General features: G+C 34.8%; 2 protein-coding genes and 1 pseudogene across 2 annotated transcripts; all 3 read right to left on the bottom strand.

Annotated features, from left to right (window-relative positions):
- Nucleotides 1-8: 8 nt before the first annotated feature.
- Nucleotides 9-1,447, bottom strand: LOC120131710 (annotated as a pseudogene).
- A 3,582-nt stretch (nucleotides 1,448-5,029) lies between these two features.
- On the bottom strand, nucleotides 5,030-6,515 carry LOC120131709 (probable E3 ubiquitin-protein ligase RNF217). The gene is made up of 2 exons (XM_039148638.1): nucleotides 5,538-6,515; nucleotides 5,030-5,290 (listed from the first exon to the last, which is right to left on the bottom strand). The coding sequence occupies exons 1-2, from the start codon at nucleotides 6,368-6,370 to the stop codon at nucleotides 5,218-5,220; spliced, it is 906 nt and encodes a 301-aa protein (XP_039004569.1). The 5' UTR covers nucleotides 6,371-6,515; the 3' UTR covers nucleotides 5,030-5,217.
- Nucleotides 6,516-7,154: 639 nt separating this feature from the next.
- On the bottom strand, nucleotides 7,155-10,467 carry LOC120131676. Its single transcript, XM_039148614.1, has 6 exons — nucleotides 9,911-10,467; nucleotides 8,976-9,824; nucleotides 8,212-8,884; nucleotides 7,827-8,121; nucleotides 7,452-7,696; nucleotides 7,155-7,350 (listed from the first exon to the last, which is right to left on the bottom strand). The coding sequence occupies exons 1-6, from the start codon at nucleotides 10,333-10,335 to the stop codon at nucleotides 7,156-7,158; spliced, it is 2,682 nt and encodes an 893-aa protein (XP_039004545.1). The 5' UTR covers nucleotides 10,336-10,467; the 3' UTR covers nucleotide 7,155.
- Between the last annotated feature and the right edge of the window lie 13,087 nt (nucleotides 10,468-23,554).

Here is a 23,554-nt window from a genome sequence, read left to right as displayed (position 1 = left end):
CCACATGATAGTTACAAATTGACACAAATTTAGTAACAGATCATTTTTTCACACTGCAGTTGTTTGCTTCCTGCTTTATACAGCATTAAACATAAACCGAACTTCAGGGCAGTTCCTGTTTGTTCTCCATCTGGATGGTAAGAGCTACTCCAATGCTTGAAAATATTTTCACCAACTGCTGTTTCACATTCTTATCCTTGTGTTCTATACATGTTTCTTAGTTTCCCTGGCAACCACCATGATCATGAGTCCATTTTGCTCCACACGCATAACAAAATTGGTACCTGCACCTGCAACCATAAGCGTAAATGAAGTCTAGTAAGCATATGAACCAACTCGATTGGAATTCTGGTTCATTATTAGCTATTTCTTTGCACCGATATCGAGGTGTTCGTTAGTTTCGAAATGAAACTGTTTTTCATCAAAAGCAGCACGGATTTCTCAAAGTACTTTCTAAGTAAGCAAACAAGTATAAATCATAGACTAACCTGCAAGTCATATGCGGGCAGCCTTCGGTTCTTTCTACCATGAAACGGCAACTGGGACAATTGCGCCATTTTTTCTCTTTGGCAAGGTTCCTCACCATTAGGTCATCCCTTCCTCTCTCATCCTCACTCAGCGTCTGGTACTCCTCACAGCTGATCCCTGGATGCCACGGAACATTACATTGAACACAAAACAATCTATGGCAGTTAGGACACTCGGTTTCTGCCATCGCTTCTCCTTGGTTATCATTCAGCAACAAAGCTGAACAATCTTTGAAAGGACAGTAAAGCCTCTCACCCGTTGCGCAAAGTAGCTCTTCGCATAGCAAATCTTCCCAGCGATCGATTGCCTCTTTAGGAAGCCGAGGCCTACATGCTTCAAGCTCCAACAAGACCCCACAATCCTCCCCCAGGCACATGATGATGGTTATATGTTGCTCCAACCTTGTCTTTACGTATGCGTTAATGCAATCAACACAAAATGAGTGAGAGCAACCCGGGATTGTGAACATTTGATGCCTTTCTTTTCTATCAACACAAATCTCACAGTAGGTTCGGGAGGATTCACCGGCTTTTCTTGCAGAACTTCTTGGCCTTGCTTCGGCAACCAGGAGCTGGCTCGTGTATCGGTCACCCTTGAGGCCGAGGATGAGTACAAGATGGTTTCTTCAGCCGAGAGCAATATTGCTTCTTGAAACTGCAACTCTTCAGCCAGTTGGGCATCTAAGTCTTCCAAATCCTCTACTTCGTTTCCGAAAAGAGCAGACCAATAAATCTCTCCTGCAGAATTGAAATAAGACGAAGCATGTGCCATGTTACAAGCACCTAATTACAGGACCTATCTTCTTCACTTTCTATTAACTAGCCCTGATGTTCACAATCGGTATATATAAATGACATAGCTTTGAAGCTAACTTGCTAGGAACATGCCCCTTGTGATTTAACTTTCGTGTAACTTGCTAGGAAAATGTCCATACCGATCCAAGTAATTTATCAACAACTAAGCGACAGAGACTTGACTTTAGTTTCCAAAATTAAACAAATAGAATAAAAAATGTGTGGATATGAATCTTTGACTTGTGCTTTCAGTTATACCCTTCACCCATCCCAAAATTTCAACATCTGTATATAAATAATATCCAATGTTTATTCTATTACAGGGAACTTAGTTTCCAAGTTTCTATTTTACAATTAAATTAACGGGGAAGGTAAAGGAAAATAATAACACTAAGGGAAATAACAATGAAGCAGAGTCCTATTAAAAAAAGCCTTTTGTAATTATAACTTGCCTGCGAAGATGTCATTTTTTATACAAAATCTTCGTCAATTTTTGTTTGATTACTGTCACTTACCGCCAGAAAGCTAAAAAACAAAGACAGGGAAGTAGTTACATCAGAACAAAAGTCCTCTGCCACCAATCTAAAACTGACACGTGAATTAAATAATTTCGTTAAGCATAATGGTAGTATCCCGTTTAGTTAATTATCTTGTTTTGTCGCTAAAGGAAATGGAATTTGGACCGCAATTTTATCGACTATCACTACTATATATCGAGATGAAAATCTCATATTTATTAAGTGATATATGGTGGGGGAGAGGGGAATATAGGTTATTTCATTTGGTAAAGTAGAACGTAAAGCACTTTTGGTGCAATATTGCTGATCGGGCTAGCGTTTGCTCTGCTTCCTTAGCCTTTGTATTTGTTAACCCACAGTGCAGACCGAAGAGCTCGAGCCATGCAATGTGTCACAGAACGGTTTACTGGGTAGCCATTGTATTTGTTAGCCAGGATCATGGGTACCTTGGTTCCCCACCCCATCTTCATCACTCATACAGGGACCCTTTACTGGTTTCAAGCAACACACCCGATCCTAGAACTGTTCAGGTGAATGACAAACGGGTAGCCGTGATACTGAATAGAAGTGAGAGATCTACTAGACTGGAAGATCTCATATTGCATACTAAAAGCACTGATTATCTTCAAGGAAAACAGATTCCTACATGAGCAAACAAAATCGAAAAGAGACTCACTGCACTGGAATGTCCTTCATGAAAGCGGGGGATTATCCATTCTGTTTGCTACAAAATTCTCCCAAGATTATGAATAGAGAAGAGTGCCTAAAAATATCATGTAATCGGCCAAAGACTTGGATGTAAGATCGGTACAATACTAGCACATAAAGGAACTTAAGTAGAGAAAAAGAGCTATTTCCTCAGTATGGCTACATTTGCTTGCTTAAGTTAAAGATCAGAAAATAGCACAACATACAGGGTGCAGTAGCTTAAGAAAAGAAAAAAGGTCATTAGGGAGCGCTCATACTATACATTTCCAACAGATTAATATGTGAAAAAGTTCATGTTCTTCCTTTAGCTACTATCACCTTTATTCTCCTCTTTTAATCCCACCTAAATAAAAAGGTTTCTTTAATGTTACCCCATTTTGTCTTAACAAATCAATGCTTTTAATGTGCATTTTCAGCATGTATATTTGACAAATAGACTACCAGAAAATGAACCACTAACTTGATCAATCAAGAACAATAACAATAATAGATAATTATGAGATACAATCCTTCTCAATGGGATAAGAGAATTCCTACTACTATTTAATATTCTACTACTCTTTTTTTAATTGAAGAAATAATTGAAAAATAAAACAGCAAGTACAAGAATGAGTAATAACCAATGTTTTTAAAACCGGACCGGATCTTAAACAGGTGAAGGTACTGATTCACTGGTTTAACCGTGGTTCAACCTGGTTCAACCGGATTATATAAAATAATATATTTTTTAAAATTTTACATAATATTCAAAACAATATTAATATATACAACACTACAGGAAAACATCTAAAGAGCATAGAAGAACAAAAATAGGAGAACAAAACAATCTCACATGACTAAGAAACATAGAAGAGCATCCCAAAAGTCTAAAGAGTCAAAATAGGAGAACAAAACAATCCCACGTGACTAAAAAACATAGAAGAGCATCCCAACTGACTTCTATAAATAATAGAGGTAATTTGACATTCAAAATCATAGTCTTTTGGTGAGTATAGAGTGAACTATTTTTTCACTTCAATCGAGCTCGAGTTTTAGGCTTCAATTGAGCTTCTAAATTTTTTTTTGAGTTCGAGCCTTTACGAGTTCAAGTTTCAATATTATATTTCGAGTTCAAGTTGAGTTTGATAATTTTTAGCTCGCGAGTTTTTGAGTCGAGTTGAGCTTACTTTTAAAGTTTTAGTTTAGCTCAGCAATACTCGAGTTCGACTCGGTGCGTTTAACAAACGACGTCGTTTGGTTTAATTTTGTTTTAAAATAAAAAAAACAGAATCGACGGTTCATACCGGTTTTGTCGGTTCTCAGCCGGTTAACACCGGTTTTCAATCGGTTCTACTGGTTCTCAGCCGGTTCATTGCAAAACTGATTTTGGAAGTTAATCGGACCGGACAGGCCACTGGTTCACGGTTCACGGTTCAACTGGCCGGTTCGGTCCGGTTTTGATAACCATGATAATAACCCACGATAGAGACTAGTATGATTTAATTCAACATTTTATTCGTTCGATTGTCATAGCTCTATAATTAATTCGAATTAAGTTTATCGTTGGATGAATATTAACCCCAAAAAAAGTAACAACAAGTACAACTAGTCCGTGAACAGCCATCACACTGTAGAGATTGGATAGGTTCGATCTATGGTCATTGGGTCCTCCTAAAAAGATCTACTAAATTCATCTAGTTGTTCCAAATAATCAAAGTAGTCATTTATTAATGGAATTCCTTGTCGGCTCTCTATAAAATACTCATTTAGACGAGGGCTTCCAAACACATCATGAGCTAAACCCGTGCTGACGAATAACCAACCCGCGATGAATAGAGAAGGTATAGTAATGCTATGAATGACCTAGTATCGAATACTAGTAATAATATTAGCAAAAGATCGTTCTCCTGTGCTTCCAGACATGCTGAGCTCCACATATTCTTGTAGGGGATCGATGCTCCACATATTCTTGTAGGGGATCGATTCTGTAAAAGATGGGATCAATAAATGAAAATTCATCGAAACTCAATCTTTGTGAGATCGTCAATATTGTACCCAAGGTATTTTTAGAGTATACCTACATGAAGTGCTAGTTAATTTCTTTCTTCTTCTTGCTTGTCGATGTACAACCACGTATCATACAATAGAAAATTTCGTAAATTTCTGAAATATAATATTTAATATAGGGTTCTATTCTCGCATTATGTGGGATCTGAACCTACAACATTGGGTTTTGGAGACCCACGTTCTACCGAACTGAACTAAGAACGCTTTCTTATCATAATAAATAAGATTGTGAAAAAGATGATTCTTTTATTTTATAACCTCAATACATCGCGCACACCTATACTATCATATATCATATATAATATGGAAAAAATGATAGATTATATATGCTTAATTTTAATCGATCTAAAACGATTCTCCCGTTACAGCTCAAAGGAGCAGTAATAGGTAGGATAACAGGATTTGAACCCAAAACAAACCTAAAACTGATAAACATCATTCAAATACTAGAATAATAACTAGCAATTCTCAGTACTAAATTGAACAAAGAGTCTGGTCTTTCAGAAACTAGAACATTAGACCAAATTGAACTTACTCCACATATGATGCAAATTTTTCTCAGAGACTAAAAACAACTAAAAAGATGATAACATTTACTGTGGTCTTGTTGAATTGTTGTGCTCTTAGTTCCTCGAGCAACCACCGTGATTATCATTCCACTGTTCCCCACAACCATAACAAAACTGGAACTGACACCTGCAACCACGATCATAGGACAACTCCTAATGCTATTGTTAAGAAGTTTTGAAGCATGTCCAGTTCTACAATTCTCAAGAGTCCATTATAAACACATCTATACTATACGAGTTCGACGGAATTTTACCTATTCCAGTATATGCAAGCATAAAATCTACATCTAATCATTCAAATTCCAAAGACAAGGGAAATCATTCATTATAATTTATGAATCAGTGTTATAAATCAGTAGAATATTTTAACTGACCTGCAAATCATATGTGGGCAGCCTAATGTTCTTTCAACATAATATTTGCACCTGGGGCACCTAGACCATTTTTGCTCATTGGCAAGTTCCCTCAACATGAGATCTTCTCTGCCTCTTTCATCCTCATTAAGACTCTGTAATTCTGCACATTCGATCCCCGGATGCCATGGCACATAACATTGTGCACAAAACAATCTATGGCAGAAAGGGCACTCAGATTCTCTAATAGCTTCCCCTCCATCATTCAGCAACAAGGCCGAGCAATCCCTGAAAGGGCAGTAAAATCTCTGGGAAGCATTAATAAACTCCAGACAAAGAGCATCTTCCCATCGATGGATTACCGGCTCGGGAAGCAGAGGCCTACAGACATCGAGTTCCAAGACAGTCCCGCAATTCACTCCGGGGCACCTTATAATGGTCACGCTTTCTTCAACCCTTGTCAAGACATGCTTGGTGATGCAATCAGAACAGTAAGAGTGATTGCAGGTTTCCGTTGTGAACATCTGATCATTTTCTTTCCTTTCAACGCAAATCTCACAGAAACTTAAGGAGGATTCACCGGCTGCCTTTGTTTCCGTGTCCATGGGGCCGGGCAGGGGCATGACTTGGATTAATATGGGCGATGAAACATTGGCGATGTATGAGTTGCAGATGGCGCTTTTACCCTTGTTCGAAGAGACTGTTGATGACATGAGAGCCTCTTGAAACTGCAACTCCTCGGCATACTTGTCGTCGGACGGAGGAAAGATTTCATCTTCGCTTTCATCAAAGAGTGCCGAAAAGTAAAAATCATCAACAAAATCAAGATCAGATGATGGATTCATTTGTGCCATGATCGTATCAGACTCTCTACTAACTGTCTCTACACTCCACAAGGCTCCCCTTTTTTGTATTTTTTTTCTTCTAACAAAGTGGAGGAAGCGGCATAGATTTTATAGTAATTTAACTGAAGATCCTTAGTCTGATTGAACTCCTTCATCAAGGGGTAACCCTTAAAATCTGTTCCTTCTTTTATCCATCTTTAATATCACTTTTGAAAAATAAAGAAATGGGTAAATTATGACAATAGTCCCCTTTAATTTTAGAATGACCGGCTTTAGTTATCAATTTTTTAATTAAGTGTGTTTGGTCCCTTATATCATTGGTCCGTTTAGTTTAAATCCTCCCGTCGTCAACTTCCACTAACATTAACCGAAGTCTGAATTGACAATTAAAAATTAAAAAACCCCACAATTTTCTTCTCCTCCTCTTAGAAAATAAGTTTCAACATCGTAGCCACCCTCCTCTAAATGGTTGGAAAAATGGTGAATTTAATTGATGGTAAAAAAAAATCAATAACCAAAATCAGTCAGACCGAAAATAAAAAGGACTATTGACACAGTTTACCCCATAGAAATTTAAAAAACTTAATTTTCAAAAATAGTTTTTAGAATCAATGCTAAACCAGTCCTTATAAGTAAATCTCGACTATAAATTGGTGGGAACTAAAGAACAATTATATGGTACCCAACAAGGCATCCACATCATACATTAATATTACTTCAGGAGTTGCTTTAAAGTCTTGAAACTCATAGTTTGGATGTTTAAAATTCACTCTTCATTGAGAGATTTCCATTCTTCAAATTTGAATCCTCGTCGATACCAAGGTTGCTGTTGAATTGGTGTTACTACACTCCTCCCTTAGGTTGGCCGTGTCAGGTTCTCCTGTAAGTAAAGTATTTGCACCTAATACCTGCAACTTCCCTTCAAGCTCTTTCACTCTTGCTTCAAGAATCTTGATTTGATCCTTGTAAAAGCTCTCCTGGGATTCAATCTGAGAAATTCAACACTCGACTTTCAGTCACCAATATGTGTATTTAATAGCAACCTAATGCACACAAGGGAAATTTCAACTGGAATTTGTTCCAGTATTACCTCTTCTTCGTTTTCTTCATGCATTGATTTGACCCTTTTTTCAAATATACGGATGTCCTCCATTTTTTGTTGTAGGTTCCTACTCAGATTATTAACTGATCTTTCAAAAACTTCTGCTCGTTTTGTTTCTTCTTCAAGCCTATCCTTCAACAAGATGACATGTTGGCTGTTCTCCTTCATTTCCTTGATTTCATTCAGGACCGCTTCTTGATATGATTTCAGCTCAAATTTGATCTTGGATTTACCTAACCAATAACAATAACATGTCACTTGAAGAGAGAATGAACTAGAAGCAAGTGTAAATCTTGAGCATGTTAGTTGAATCATCCAGAACAACTAATTGATACCCTCAACAGTACGAGTGGCTAAGAGTACCTTGGAAATGCTGGTTGAAGACATCTAGGTCTTCCTTCAGTGCCATGTAACCGTAAAGTTGACGCTCTCCACTGGGAAGGACCTCGTTTGTACAAGAATTCCAAGCAGATCGACCTAATCGTTGCTCGAGAAAATTCTTATGTAGCCTCTCAGCTTCTAGATAACCTACCGCAGACTTCTCGAAAATCAAGACACTCAAACCACGGTGACCTTTAGGACCATAGGAGTGTTGAGCCTTTAAAGCCGGATACGAGCTGAAGTGCTCAAGAAGCTCTTGATTTCCCATGCCAATGAACTGAAAGAAATTGCACATTCCATATTAGATGAAAGAAGCATCATTAATACAACCGTTAAAAACCAAAAGAATAATGGTTGATCGTATCACCTTTCCATCTTGAATATTGCTCGTCAACGTGTTACTAATGACAACCATGGGAGGCCAAACCAGTTCATGATCTCTTGCATCGTCTGTTAAACCTTTCCATGTACCAGATATAGGGCCAGCAGGAGGAATTGAGGTTCCCTTAATGCACAGCTCCGTTTCTAGAAGCTTTGCAAGCTCTCGATGTAACTTCACCCTTCTCGATCCAATATTTTTGGAATGTGCAATAAGGTCACTGATGCTTCTGTACCATTTGGTGGCACCAGGACCACCTTTGCATGCTGGACAGTGCCACGGAGTTTCATCGATCTCCTCAATGTTCAAAGCATCCTTTCTCTCGAAAAATTCCTTGAACCAGGTACTCTTTTTACCACTCTCATGGCTCTTTTGATTGTAGTCGGAATCAAACTCATCCTCGTCGTTCAAGGAATCATAATCATCTTCCTGAACAGCATTTGTATTGTTATCCTTTGAACCCTTTAAAGGATTAGGATGATGGGCATCAACCCACAGTTTGTCAGCTCTGTTTCCAACTCTGCTGTCGGATTTCCATTTAGAGACCAGCAACCAGCCATCATCAATGGCTATGCCTTTATCCTTAGGATCCTCAGTATTAACGGTGCCAGCAATTAGATCGCTTTCGCCCAATGAACTGGTTTTTGCATGAAATTCATTGCTGGAGAATTGTTTTAAATAAATGTCAACCAAAGTTGCTGATGTTAGTTAATATATTATATATATTAAAAACAAGTTAAGAAAACACTGACCTTGAACTATTTTGAGCCTGAGGAACATCTCCCATCCTCCTTCCCCAGAATCTTGCTGTAGGTCTCCTCCACTGGAAACGCTCACTTCCGTTGTCATTCTCGTTTATCCTTTGTTGCTCAATGCATCTAAATCTCTGATGGGAACGATGTACTGCCCTCTCCGCAAGGTTGATGACCTGAGGCTCTGGAAACCCTGAGCCCTGGTGGGGGGTACAACATTCCATGCAGGACAATCTATTGCAGAAAGAACATCCAGGTTTCTTGGTGGCTTCGCAAGCTGCATTTTCAAAAGCGACCATGGACTCCTTAAGGATCTCCTCGAGCTGCAGCTCTTCAGCGAATGCATCGTCTGTTAAACCTTTCCATGTACCAGATATAGGGCCTGCATGAAGAATTGAGGTTCCCTTAATGCACAGCTCCGTTTCTAGAATCTTTGCAAGCTCTCGATGTAACTTCACCCTTCTCGATCCAATCTTTTTGGAATGTGCAATCAGGTCACTGATGCTTCTGTACCATTTGGTGGCACCAGGACCACCTATGCATGCTGGACAGTGCCACAGAGTTTCATCGATCTCCTCAATGTTCAAAGCATCCATTCTCTCGAAAAATTCCTTGAACCAGGTACTCTTTTTACCACTCTCATGGCTCTTTTGACTGTAGTCGGAATCAAACTCATCCTCGTCGTTCAAGGAATCATAATCATCTTCCTGAACAGCATTTGTATTGTTATCCTCCAGCAACCAGCCATCATCCATGGCTATGCCTTTACTCTTAGGATCCTCAGTATTACCGATGCCAGCAATTAGATCGTTTTCGCCCAATGAACTGGTTTTTGCTTGAAATTCATTGCTAGAGAATTGTTTTAAATAAATGTCAACCAAAGTTGCTGATGTTAGTTAATATATATATTAAAAGAAAGTTAAGAATACACTGACCTTGAACTGGTTTGAGCCTGAGGAACATCTCCCATCCTCCTTCCCCTGAATCTTTCTGTAGGTCTCCTCCACGGGAAACGCTCCCTTTCGTTGTCATTCTCGTTTATCCTTTGTTGCTCAATGCATCTAAATCTTTGATGGGAACAAGGTGCTGCCCTCTCCGCGAGGTCGATGACCTGAGGCTCTGGAAACCCTGAGCCCTGGTGTGGGGTAGAACATTCCATGCAGGACAATCTATAGCAGACAGGACATCCAGGTTTCTTGGTGGCTTCGCAAGCTGCATTTTCAGAAGCGACCATGGACTCCTTAAGGATCTCCTGGAGCTGCAACTCTTCAGCGAATGCAGCGTAAGAAAGCTCGAAAACTTCGTTTTCGTGGTCGTTACCAACTCCAAGGAGCAGATCAAACGCTATTCCGCTGGCCATATTAAAGTAATTCCCACTGAGTAACTAATGAATTCAGCCTTGGCAGTTCTTCACAAAAATGACCGTCGGTCCAGCTGCTATATATATAAAACATGATCACTCGGTTCCCAGTACCTTTCTCTACAAGTTAGATACGAAGGAGTTCACATCATTGGACGATAAAATACTTTTAATAATTATTAGAAGTTGCTGCCCAGTCCACGCTCATTCATGATTAAAAAGACGGGACAATTTCTACTCAGCCGAGAAGTTTTGTTCATTGGGCACTTTCTACTTGTTTTAGAAGTTATATATCTGTCTTTTCGTTAGAGATATATTTCTCTTTTTGACAAACAAGGCCATCTCTCCACTATATTTTTGTCGTGAAGCTTCCCTGTTTCGTTCACTTTTTGCCAAGAGAACTACTCGGAAGTTTACTGCTCTTTGATTTGATTGGATTGCATCAACAATTGGGCTTATAGCTCGTCTCTTGATGGTCTTCGGTGGAGTGCTAATTAAGTTGTTGGAAAACATTAACAAATATGAATATTAACTTAAATTTGGATAAATTTTAGCTGGTTGTAATGGTGATTTGAGATTTTGGAAATTTCAAGTATTCAGATTTTAGTTTTATCATGTATAATTTATATATTTGATTTGTTAATTTAAATTTATTTTTATTTAAGTGCGAGTTTCTTTAATATTATTTTTTTTTTTAGATATCTAAATTATTTTAATTAGTAATATATTGTAATTTATAATCAAATAAATATCTTATTAATCAGATCGAGTTTTGCATAAGCATATAATGAGGGTGATTCTCTTAATTCAGTTTGTTTCATTCACAATCACAAAGATTTCGAACTCCTAACTTTATTTAAGAAATTCTATTGTACCAACTTAGTGTAGTTTAAGTATTTAAAAGAAAAAATAATTAATTTTGACAAATTTTGAATAAATTGAACATTTATCCGAAATATTTGTGTGTATGAATGCGTCCATCAAGACGAGAGATATGAGTTGGATATGGAAATGGAATGTTCTATGCAGCCCAAAAATTTTGATAAATGGCACTTCAATTGAATTATATATATTAAAATTAGTATATATTACTAAAATTCATTACAATTATACATTTTAAATATGGTTATCTTAAAATTATATTTTCTTTTTACAAAATTGCAAATATGATCAGTTATCTATGTAATATCCCGATTTTTGAGTCAGTAGTTTTGGTCAACCCGAAACCCATAAATCGAACCCATTAGACCTCCTAAACCTATTTGGACCAGTTTATAAGAGTAGTGGGCCTAAGTTTTGCCCAAGAACATAGGGTAAGTGATGATTTTAATATGTGTTTAAAAAGGAGAGTGATCAAATTAGCAATTTACCCCTAGATGGTTTTAAATGATAAAAATCCCTTAAACTTAGAGTTTTTCACATGAAACCAAGCCTCTAAAAATATAATCCTTTTCTCTCTTTTTCTTCCTCCCTAAGAGCAAGCAAAGGTAGAAGCTTTAAGATTCTCAAATCTAGTTTAAGCTAACCAAGGTAAGAGTTTTAACTCTATCCCTTAAGCTAAAATCTAAGCCCTAAATCTTTAGTTTTGAACATGGTTTTAAAAAATGGGTTTTTATGAAAATTTAAAGGATTAAAGTTAGTTTTAGTAAAATTAGGTTGTTAGAGTGTATTTAATCCTATTTCCAAGTTCTAAACAAGTTAGTAAACTCTTTTCTTCCCTTTTATTAGCTAAAGAAGTTGGTGAAAGTTCAAAGTCAAGGGGGAAGAAAAAGGTAACCACAAGTTATTTTGAGAGGAGCTTTAGCAACGAGAGAAATCAGGTAACACACTCACAGCTTCCTTATACCAATTGTATATCATTATAAATGAGTTTTAGCTATAAAGCTAAGTTTTAAGCATGTTGAGTATAATTCCATGGTAGATTTAATGTTTGATGTTTTTAGCATGTTTTTAAGCCTTGTTTATGACCCCTGTAATCACATAATACTTAATAACTAATTGGAAAACCTTAAGGTAGGGATTTTAGAGAGTAAAGGGACAAGTTTCTGGCCCAAATAGGGCATTTTAAAGGGTTGATATCGATACTGCATGGAGTGATATCGTTATTGTTCTTGAGAAAAGCCTAGATCAGAGAATTTTGATGAATAGTATCGATCCCCCTTAAAGGGGTATCGATACTGAGGGTTTGGTATCGAGACCAAGGGGTTTGGTATCGAGACTGGGATTCCAGAATGCCATTTTGGTATCGGTACTCTAGGGAGTATCGATACCCAAGGTCCTAGTATCGATATTCCCTTAAGAGTGTCGATACTTCCCCTTTAGTTTTGAAGCTTTTCAACACTAGTGTAACACCCCCAACTCGTATCCGACCCGGATACGAGTCTGAAGTGTCACATTGACTTTTCAAACATTTATTCGTATAAAATAGTGAGTAATTTAAAAAAAAACTTTGATAACATTTAACTTATTCAAAACGTTTACAAAATATATCAGAGTTCATACAATTTATATCTTTAGACTACATGCCAACTACACTCTATATACAGTACCTATATTTTCTGATCCGACATTTGGTAAGGAAAACTGACATGTCTTGCTCCGCATTACTCTTTACTCTTCTCGAAACCTACGTGTGAAACAATCACACGCTAAGTCAAAGACTTAGTGAGGCATAAAAACTTATAATGCACTTTATAACATATATCAATATATGCATGTTCTGTTCTATCATGCTATACCAAATTACATGATTTCCTCATATCATGTAAAATTATATCAGATTAATTAACAATAAATACATACATACACATAAATCATCATTAGCAGTTTATCATGTAATCACATACTTTTATGCTTAACCTTTTCAATCAAACACTATACACACACAACATCATATCATTTGTAATACATTTATCATATCACTAACATATATTTGTTTATATCTCTTGAATAGCCCATGTACACCTGTGAGAACTGTAGATATGTGAGTCTATTGAGGTTGTGCACCACTATGCTGTCATCATAGCTCATATAAATGTCCCGAAGGACCTATCCAGAGGTTATAAAGATCCTCGGTAACTATCCAGAGGTCATAAAGATCCTCGGTAACTATCCAGAGGTCATAAAGATCCTCGGTAACTGTCCATAGGTCACGAAGAACCTAGGTAAACTGTCCATATGTTCCTTAGAACATAGGTATACTGTCCATATGTCTCGAAAGACATAGGTAAAACTGTCCATATGTTCTGTAGAACATAGGTAAACCCTCGACTCTTGGCATGCCAACTATACCCCTAGCTCTCAAGACATATAACATGGGCATTTTCTTTTATACTTATCATTTCACATAACACATAGTTCAATTACTCATAGAACATTTTCATATGAGTCACATTTACATGTCACATAACATATCATATAGCTTAGATCATTTCTCAGATATTCATATAAACATACATATCATATCTTGTTCACATATGATCATATATGCTTCATATAACACATAGAAACACCTATAACATTTTCTCATAGCTTATATCAATTTTCAGAGTCCTTTCATATTACCTGATGGCATATATCATATAGATATATAATAACTGATATCATATTATCTACCTGATGCTCCATTTCTTTGTATTCCCTTTTTCATATCATCATACATTTAAATATTCTTATATGTCCTATCAATATCCTATAAACTTACTCATATTCTCATATATCATATTTTAATATAATTTGTATAGTAATACTCTATAATTGTATCATATAATGATTTTACCCAAGTACTCCTTTATAAAGTTTATATTACATGTTCAATTAGTCTCATGCTATCTTATAAATAATTTCCATTTATTTTATATCATTTTCCTTTTCCACTCACATAAACCATCTATTTATTTAGTTCAATTTCTCATGACTTCCACAATACTCTTTAATAAAACTTTGTAGCTCTTCACTATAATACATAAACCATAGTTTCCTTTAATTTATCAATCTTCCCTATATAACTTATGTATCCTTATTTATGCCCTCGGATTCATACTATTCTCTTAGAGTCTCCTAACATTTCTCGTATAATCACTTATACCATATCATATAACTTATTCCATGTTCTTCCATTATTACATAATAAAGTCTTACATAAATCATATAGCATATACAAAGCATGTCATTATCTTTAGTCATGCATACATACAATCAATGTAATACAGATAATCACATATAATTATAACCACACATAATCATGTCCATGAGTTCATGCATATTACTCTAGGAAATAGACTCATCGCAAGTCTTATTTCCATTAAACACTACATGTCACTAGTATGCACTCACCTTGGCCTCACTAGTAAATTCCAATCTCTTATCTTTCCCTTGATCGATCTTACTTGCCAAATGTTCCGGAATTGCTTTATGCGCAGAATCTACATAAATGTACATTTTGAGGCAATCATTAGATACATACACCTTGTAGTTGGATACTAGCAACTTAAACGAACTTATTAAACCAATATTTACAATTTTCCTTTAGGGGGAATCGGTTCCCTACTAAGGGGGTATCGATTCCCTCATGACATTCTGGAAATTTTGTTCGTTTGAAGGGGTATCGGTTCCCCTTGAATGGGTACCGATTCCCCTTGCCCAGAAATCATATTTTCAACCCGAAAATTTCTTCATTTCCTCTCAAACACTTCATATATCATCCCCTTTTCATTCTTAACTCTAGTACACATACTTAAACCAATCTATATTCATTTATTTCATCTTAAACCTCAAAATCCTATCTTCCATATGAGATTCAAGAATCATACCAAATTTTCAATGTGTTCTAATTCCAATTCTAACACTTCATACTTCTTAATTAGATTGATGACAAGTCAAATTCATCCATAAAACTTCAACAACTATACCATATCAAAATTTCATCTTAAAACTCATATTGCAAATTCCTTCATAATTCCTTTATCTTATTGTTTAAATCCCATATAAGCTTTCCTTAAGCTTATTTAATTCCCAAAGAATCAAAACTAAGCTTAAAACTCAAGAATTAACCAACTGAAATTAAACTTACCTATTGTAGCTAAGCCCCACGTGAAGAAGAGAAAACAAGAAGAAGAAAGCTTCCAGATAGCTCTCTTCCCACGTTTTTCACTCTTATAAAAGGGGGGGAAATATCTTTTAAAGGAAAAGACCATAATACCCTTAATTTCCTTTAATAATTACTAAATAACCTTCATTATATATATTCTAATAATCATTGAATTATTTCATTCTTCTACTTTAGTCATCAAATTCTGAAACATTTCAATTTAGTCACTAACCCGTTATTGCGGATGTTACAAATCTCCCCTCCTTTTAAGAAATTTCGCCCTCGAATTTTCTAAACATCTTAATAAGAACATATCTTCTAATGTTCTTATGTTGCTTCCCTGACTTATTCTTTCTTGTCATCATCAGAAACTTACTTTTCAATCCTTTAGTTTTCCAACTATCTTTTTCGTTTATACATTCATCTCATCACTCTTTCTTATACACAATACTATCCCTTTGTTTCAAATTCATAACTCTGATTTCATTCATATAATGTTACTTATCCTGTAGACAGTAACATCAATTCTTATCACTCAAAATCAAAAATCAATCAATTGATTTCTTTCCTCATTCTCTAATTAATTCTCCACAATCCAAACTTTTACTCATTCTTTCATCCTTGTCTGTATTACGATACACATAATCTCTTCATATAACCTTACATACTTTTATTACTTCTAATCAAACTTATAATTTGCACCTCCTTATAACCCTTTATCATATTTGATTAACTCCACTTTATCTTTCCTCCAATCTTATAACTCTAGCACCTTTACTCTGACAGCTAGATAATAACTTTTGTTCAATCTAGGGCACAAGCCCTATTATACCAATCATATACATCCTTTCCAATCTAAATTATCTCAAAATTCGCTTACTCAACTTATCAATTTCACCTCTATTCTCATACATCCTGAAATTTCTTTTGCTCAAACTCAACATTCTGACTTCCTGTGTCCTATAATCTGATCATCGATATACATATTCTCAAACTCTTCTTATCCATCCTCAGCTTTATTTAAATATACAAATTCTTACTTCCTTTTCCTTTACTATACCACATTACTATGATCCAAATATACAACTGTATCCAGATCCATTGCAGATTTGGTTATCATATCCTGAAAATATCTTATAATCTTATAATTCCAGTACATTTTTATCACATACTCTAGTTAGCCAATGCTAACTCTTTCCATCTTAACTGCAAACCCTTATCATAAACATACTCTTGTTTATGCGCAATACTATCACTTCGTTTCAAACTCATAAGCTCTGACTTTATACATCTTATACACTTGTCACTGATGCACTTATCCTTGAGTTCTTCTATACGTACTCATCACGTCCTTAGATCTTTTTAACCTTCTTATGGTGACACCTGTTCACCATATTCTATCTTATCCACATAATAACAAAACTACTCTATATCGTTTTTTCAATTCCAAACGATGAAAACTTTCTATCATTATTCAGATATGATTTCAGCTTTCTGAAATCAACTTTTGATCTTACCAGGCATTTCCTGAGGTGTCCGCTCTTCATCCTGCCTGGCCAGGGCAGGTGAATATCTATCACAATCAGGAATATCACCTTTCACTTACTTCGAAATTATCACGATCAGATTTCTACTATATTAAATTATTCTTATTCTATTAGCAAGACAACATATTCCTTACACTATCAGATCATATTTTTTTTATTTCAATCTATGTTGGCATGTACACCTTTTATGATACTTTGGACTTCGGTTTATGCCGAGAATCGGCTAAACCATAGCTCTGATGCCATTAAATGTAACACCCCCAACTCGTATCCGACCCGGATATGAGTCTGAAGTGTCACATTGACTTTTCAAACATTTATTCGTATAAAATAGTGAGTAATTTAAAAAAAAACTTTGATAACATTTAACTTATTCAAAACGTTTACAAAATATATCAGAGTTCATACAATTTATATCTTTAGACTACATGCCAACTACACTCTATATACAGTACCTATATTTTCTGATCTGACATTTGGTAAGGAAAACTAACCTGTCTTGCTCCGCATTACTCTTTACTCTTCTCGAAACCTACGTGTGAAACAATCACACGCTAAGTCGAAGACTTAGTGAGGCATAAAAACTTATAATGCACTTTATAACATATATCAATATATGCATGTTCTGTTCTATCATGCTATACCAAATTACATGATTTCCTCATATCATGTAAAATTATATCAGATTAATTAACAGTAAATACATACATACACATAAATCATCATTAGCAGTTTATCATGTAATCACATACTTTTATGCTTAACCTTTTCAATCAAACACTATACACACACAACATCATATCATTTGTAATACATTTATCATATCACTAACATATATTTGTTTATATCTCTTGAATAGCCCATGTACACCTGTGAGAACTGTAGATATGTGAGTCTATTGAGGTTGTGCACCACTATGCTGTCATCACATCTCATATAAATGTCCCGAAGGACCTATCCAGAGGTTATAAAGATCCTTGGTAACTATCCAGAGGTCATAAAGATCCTCGGTAACTATCTAGAGGTCATAAAGATCCTCGGTAACTGTCCATAGGTCCCGAAGAACCTAGGTAAACTGTCCATATATTCCTTAGAACATAGGTATACTGTCCATATGTCTCGAAAGACATAGGTAAAACTGTCCATATGTTCTGTAGAACATAGGTAAACCCTCGACTCTTGGCATGCCAACTATACCCCTAGCTCTCAAGACATATAACATGGGCATTTTCTTTTATACTTATCATTTCACATAACACATAGTTCAATTACTCATAGAACATTTTCATATGAGTCACATTTACATATCACATAACATATCATATAGCTTAGATCATTTCTCAGATATTCATATAAACATACATATCATATCTTGTTCACATATGATCATATATGCTTCATATAACACATAGAAACACCTATAACACTTTCTCATAGCTTATATCAATTTTCAGAGTCCTTTCATATTACCTGATGGCATATATCATATAGATATATAATAACTGATATCATATTATCTACCTGATGCTCCATTTCTTTGTATTCCCTTTTTCATATCATCATACATTTAAATATTCTTATATGTCCTATCAATATCCTATAAACTTACTCATATTCTCATATATCATATTTTAATATAATTTGTATAGTAATACTCTATAATTGTATCATATAATGATTTTACTCAAGTACTCCTTTATAAAGTTTATATTACATGTTCAATTAGTCTCATGCTATCTTATAAATAATTTCCATTTATTTTATATCATTTTCCTTTTCCACTCACATAAACCATCTATTTATTTAGTTCAATTTCTCATGACTTCCACAATACTCTTTAATAAAACTTTGTAGCTCTTCACTATAATACATAAACCATAGTTTCCTTTAATTTATCAATCTTCCCTATATAACTTATGTATCCTTATTTATGCCCTCGAATTCATACTATTCTCTTAGAGTCTCCTAACATTTCTCGTATAATCACTTATACCATATCATATAACTTATTCCATGTTCTTCCATTATTACATAATAAAGTCTTACATAAATCATATAGCATATACAAAGCATGTCATTATCTTTAGTCATGCATACATACAATCAATGTAATACAGATAATCACATATAATTATAACCACACATAATCATGTCCATGAGTTCATGCATATTACTCTAGAAAATAGACTCATCGCAAGTCTTATTTCCATTAAACACTACATGTCACTAGTATGCACTCACCTTGGCCTCACTAGTAAATTCCAATCTCTTATCTTTCCCTTGATCGATCTTACTTGCCAAATGTTCCGGAATTGCTTTATGCGCAGAATCTACATAAATGTACATTTTGAGGCAATCATTAGATACATACACCTTGTAGTTGGATACTAGCAACTTAAACGAACTTATTAAACCAATATTTACAATTTTCCTTTAGGGGGAATCGGTTCCCTACTAAGGGGGTATCGATTCCTTCATGACATTCTGGAAATTTTGTTCGTTTGAAGGGGTATCGGTTCCCCTTGAATGGGTATCGATTCCCCTTGCCCAGAAATCATATTTTCAACCCGAAAATTTCTTCATTTCCTCTCAAACACTTCATATATCATCCCCTTTTCATTCTTAACTCTAGTACACATACTTAAACCAATCTATATTCATTTATTTCATCTTAAACCTCAAAATCCTATCTTCCATATGAGATTCAAGAATCATACCAATTTTTCAATGTGTTCTAATTCCAATTCTAACACTTAATACTTTTTAATTAGATTGATGACAAGTCAAATTCATCCATTAAACTTCAACAACCATACCATATCAAAATTTCATCTTAAAACTCATATTGCAAATTCCTTCATAATTCCTTTATCTTATTGTTTAAATCCCATATAAGCTTTCCTTAAGCTTATTTAATTCCCAAAGAATCAAAACTAAGCTTAAAACTCAAGAATTAACCAACTGAAATTAAACTTACCTATTGTAGCTAAGCCCCACGTGAAGAAGAGAAAGCAAGAAGAAGAAAGCTTCCAGATAGCTCTCTTCCCACGTTTTTCACTCTTATAAAAGGGGGGAAATATCTTTTAAAGGAAAAGACCATAATACCCTTAATTTCCTTTAATAATTACTAAATAACCTTCATTATATATATTCTAATAATCATTGAATTATTTCATTCTTCTACTTTAGTCATCAAATTCTGAAACATTTCAATTTAGTCACTAACCCGTTATTGCGGATGTTACAACTAGGATATCGATACCTTGGGTAGAGTATCGATACTAAAGAGAGGGTATCGATACTGTAAGGCTAATACCGATACCAAGGGTTCAGTTTGGGCATTAATTCAAGATGATTTATAGAAGCAATTAAGGTTTCCCAAAAGCTCACAATCACTTCCAAATAAGACTACAAGTGAGAATAGTAATAATGTTTAATTCAAACATAAAAATGAGATAAAGTCACGAGAAATAAGACTAGCCCTGTTTGAGTGCTCATGAAACGACCAGGACACCCGAGTTCCTTTAGAAAATATAGTAGAGTCGAAAGTATAGTTTCAGTCCGGATATATCCTTAGGCAGTGCGCAAGACACTTTAAGCTGGCTAACAAAAGTCAAGGCCTGACACTCGCAAGGGGTGGGTTAGTCGAGGGTATGATGTCCGATGCAGAGATTCCGGAGACCCTATCCTTGGTTGATTAGAGGGGTGTGTGTGCTCCGAGATGCAACCCCTCAACCGCACCAAGATGTCTACCATAGTGTAACACCCAACCCATACCCGACCCGAATACGAGTCCGAGATGTCACATTAACTTTTTAAAACAATATTCTTACCAAATAACAGAATATTTGAACTTATAATAAAAAATACAATAATATACTATTAAATAATGCTTGTTATAAAATTTTGAGGCAAAACTTATTTATGAACAGTATTATACAGTATGAACAGTACCATGAACAGTAATGAACTGTGCTATAATGCATCGATGCACAAAAATATCGAAGCAAAATTGTGTATCGATACACTGCTACAGTGCATTGATGCACTACTACAGTACTTTCGTAAAACGTACATAAAACTCGTAAAAATTTAACCGTTCATTACTATACGTTTACATTTACATAAATATGTTTAAAACATTAGAAAAGTCGATCAGAGCGTTCCTACTAAAACATTTCTTACATGCCAACATACTATACACAATCAAAATACATACTTTATCAATTACTTCTGATATGATCTTCTAGCAGTGTTGTTGTTCTTGCCACTCCTATTTCTGTTATTCTTGGTTCTTGGTACCTACGTGTAAATCACTTACACGCTAAGTCATAGACTTGGTGAGGCATAATTAAATATATAACGATGAATTCATGAAACATGCACTCTTACCGTTCAATTGTAACATTATAACCTGCATGTATCCATTACACTACAACATATATGATCATGCCATGCATATATAAAATTTATCGTCTATGCAAGTTTCACTTCACTTTATCTTTGTATTGCCCATGTACATTATTGAGAACATGAGGTAAATGAGTACACTGAGGTTGTGCACGAATACTGTCACCATAGCTCGAATAAATTCCCACTAGGGGCACTGAATATTTGTCTCGAAGGACCACTATGTCCCGAAGGACCACTGCATATCCCTCAACTCTTGGCATACCAATTATACCTATAGCTCTCATATTAAATAACATGGGCTTAAATATGAATACATTTCTCATTTTCATATCTTTTTCATCATTTTTCATATAAACACATATTTCACTTCACATGTACACATATGATCATTTCCATTATTTCACATACCTGAATTGATTATCTGACAATTGCATTCTTTCATATAATATCATATTAAAGCATATACGAATTATGTAAGAAATCAATGTATTCAATATATATATATGGATGCATGTACATGAATATGAAATCATGAATTCAACTATAAGAGATGGACTTATCACAAGTCTTATCTCCATACAATTATATCTAGTATGTACACTCACCTTAGCCTTGCTTACTTTGACTCGATTCTAATCCTTCGATTATTCCGGAACAGGATTATGTTCTATATCTACATAATAATACATTGATACAGATCAATATACTAATAACATATCCTAAACTTTTATACACATGCTTAGCCTCACTAATATTCATTTATCCCATTTTTAACCTCAATATCCTCTCATCTTTATAAAATTCAAGAATCATACTCAAATTTCAACATGTTTTAAATCCAATTCTAACACTCCATATTCCTTAATTAACCTCTTGACAATTCAAAAATCTTATTCAAACTTCAAAAACTCATTCATATCAAAATTTCATCTAAAAACCCATTTTTCAAATCTATCTCTAAAACACATATCTTGTTGTTTTAATTCCATATAAGCTTTCCTTTAGCGTATATAACATCCAAACAATCAAAACCCTCTTTAAAATTCCAAAAATTAACCATAAAAATCCAACTTACCTTGTAGCCAAAGCCATCGAGAAGAAGAAGAAAACAAGGAGAAGAAGATAATGAGAACTCTGGAACAAATTTTGCCTTCCTTTCCTCTTCCATGTGGGTTAATATAAACCCATCCAAATTTTTAATTATTTTTCCTTGCAAATGACCATTATCTCCTTTTACTCTTCCTTCATTTGCTAATTAATCCTACACCAACATCTTTAAATTAATTCCTTCACTTTTCAATTTATTTAATTTGGTCATTGAATTTAAAAATCTTATACTTAAATCACTAATCCGATATTGAGGATGTTACAAATAGAGTAGAGAGTGAGTATACAAATAACCTCACTAAAGCAAAGCAGAACAGTAGACTTGATAGTTTAAGCCTTTCAGTGTTATACAATCAGTATGATTTAGCTGTTAGTGTGGCACTGAGCTAGTTAGCTCAGCGTTTGGAATTTGTTTCCTTACACAGATTAGGTGGAGCAATTAAGGAGCAGTAGATTGATCGAGGTCCAGACCAGAGCAAATTAGAGTACGTCTCAGCGTTTTTAAAGGGCATGTATATTTATAAACCCAGTTGTATAGATGAGTCTTATATTTATTTTAATGTTGGTCTTTAATTATTTTTAAATGAAAATATTTATTTTGGGAGCTCCCCAATGTACAATTTTATTTTTTTATATAATTGATTTTATAAAGAAAATGGGCGTTTTTAAGTAAACAAAAATGAGAGCGAGTTTGGTTAGCCACTCTGGTGGTTCCGTGTAGCATCCTAATTGGTCGACTGTGTGTCTTACTGGTCTAGGGTGTTACAATCAACACTCATAGAGTTTTCATACTCATAATTAATTAATTAATTAATGTATATTCATTTAAAATACTTTTTTCAAACAACCTAAATCTGAACTCATCAATACGTGCAAATTATGTTATTCGAATTCGAATCATCAATAGAAAATAAAACTCTCTTAACCACTAGAACCACTCCAAAAATTCACTATTTCTAAATAACTAAGATGAGATAATCTTGCATATAGGTAGTATATATATATTTTTACTCTCAATCATCTCATGTATAAATAATCAAATTTCATATTAAAATAATCTATC

This window comes from Hibiscus syriacus, unplaced genomic scaffold, assembly GCF_006381635.1.
Source record: "Hibiscus syriacus cultivar Baekdansim isolate YM2019G1 unplaced genomic scaffold, ASM638163v2 tig00110556_pilon, whole genome shotgun sequence".
NCBI classification, from domain to species: Eukaryota; Viridiplantae; Streptophyta; class Magnoliopsida; order Malvales; family Malvaceae; genus Hibiscus; species Hibiscus syriacus.
Note: the sequence above shows the minus strand (reverse complement) of the source record. Positions and strands in the feature narration are given on the sequence as shown.

What these genes read in the sequence shown, in the direction of transcription:
- LOC120131676 (XM_039148614.1), bottom strand. Translation starts at nt 10,335, where the DNA reads ATGGCCAGCGGAATAGCGTTTGATCTGCTCCTTGGAGTTGGTAACGAC. An exon ending in CAGGCTCAAACCAGTTCAAG is followed by an intron (nt 9,825 to 9,910) that starts GTCAGTGTATTC and finishes ACAATTCTCTAG; the next exon opens with CAATGAATTTCAAGCAAAAA. An exon ending in ATGAAGAAAACGAAGAAGAG is followed by an intron (nt 7,351 to 7,451) that starts GTAATACTGGAA and finishes TGAATTTCTCAG; the next exon opens with ATTGAATCCCAGGAGAGCTT.
- LOC120131709 (XM_039148638.1), bottom strand. Translation starts at nt 6,370, where the DNA reads ATGGCACAAATGAATCCATCATCTGATCTTGATTTTGTTGATGATTTT. An exon ending in TGCCCACATATGATTTGCAG is followed by an intron (nt 5,291 to 5,537) that starts GTCAGTTAAAAT and finishes TCGTGGTTGCAG; the next exon opens with GTGTCAGTTCCAGTTTTGTT.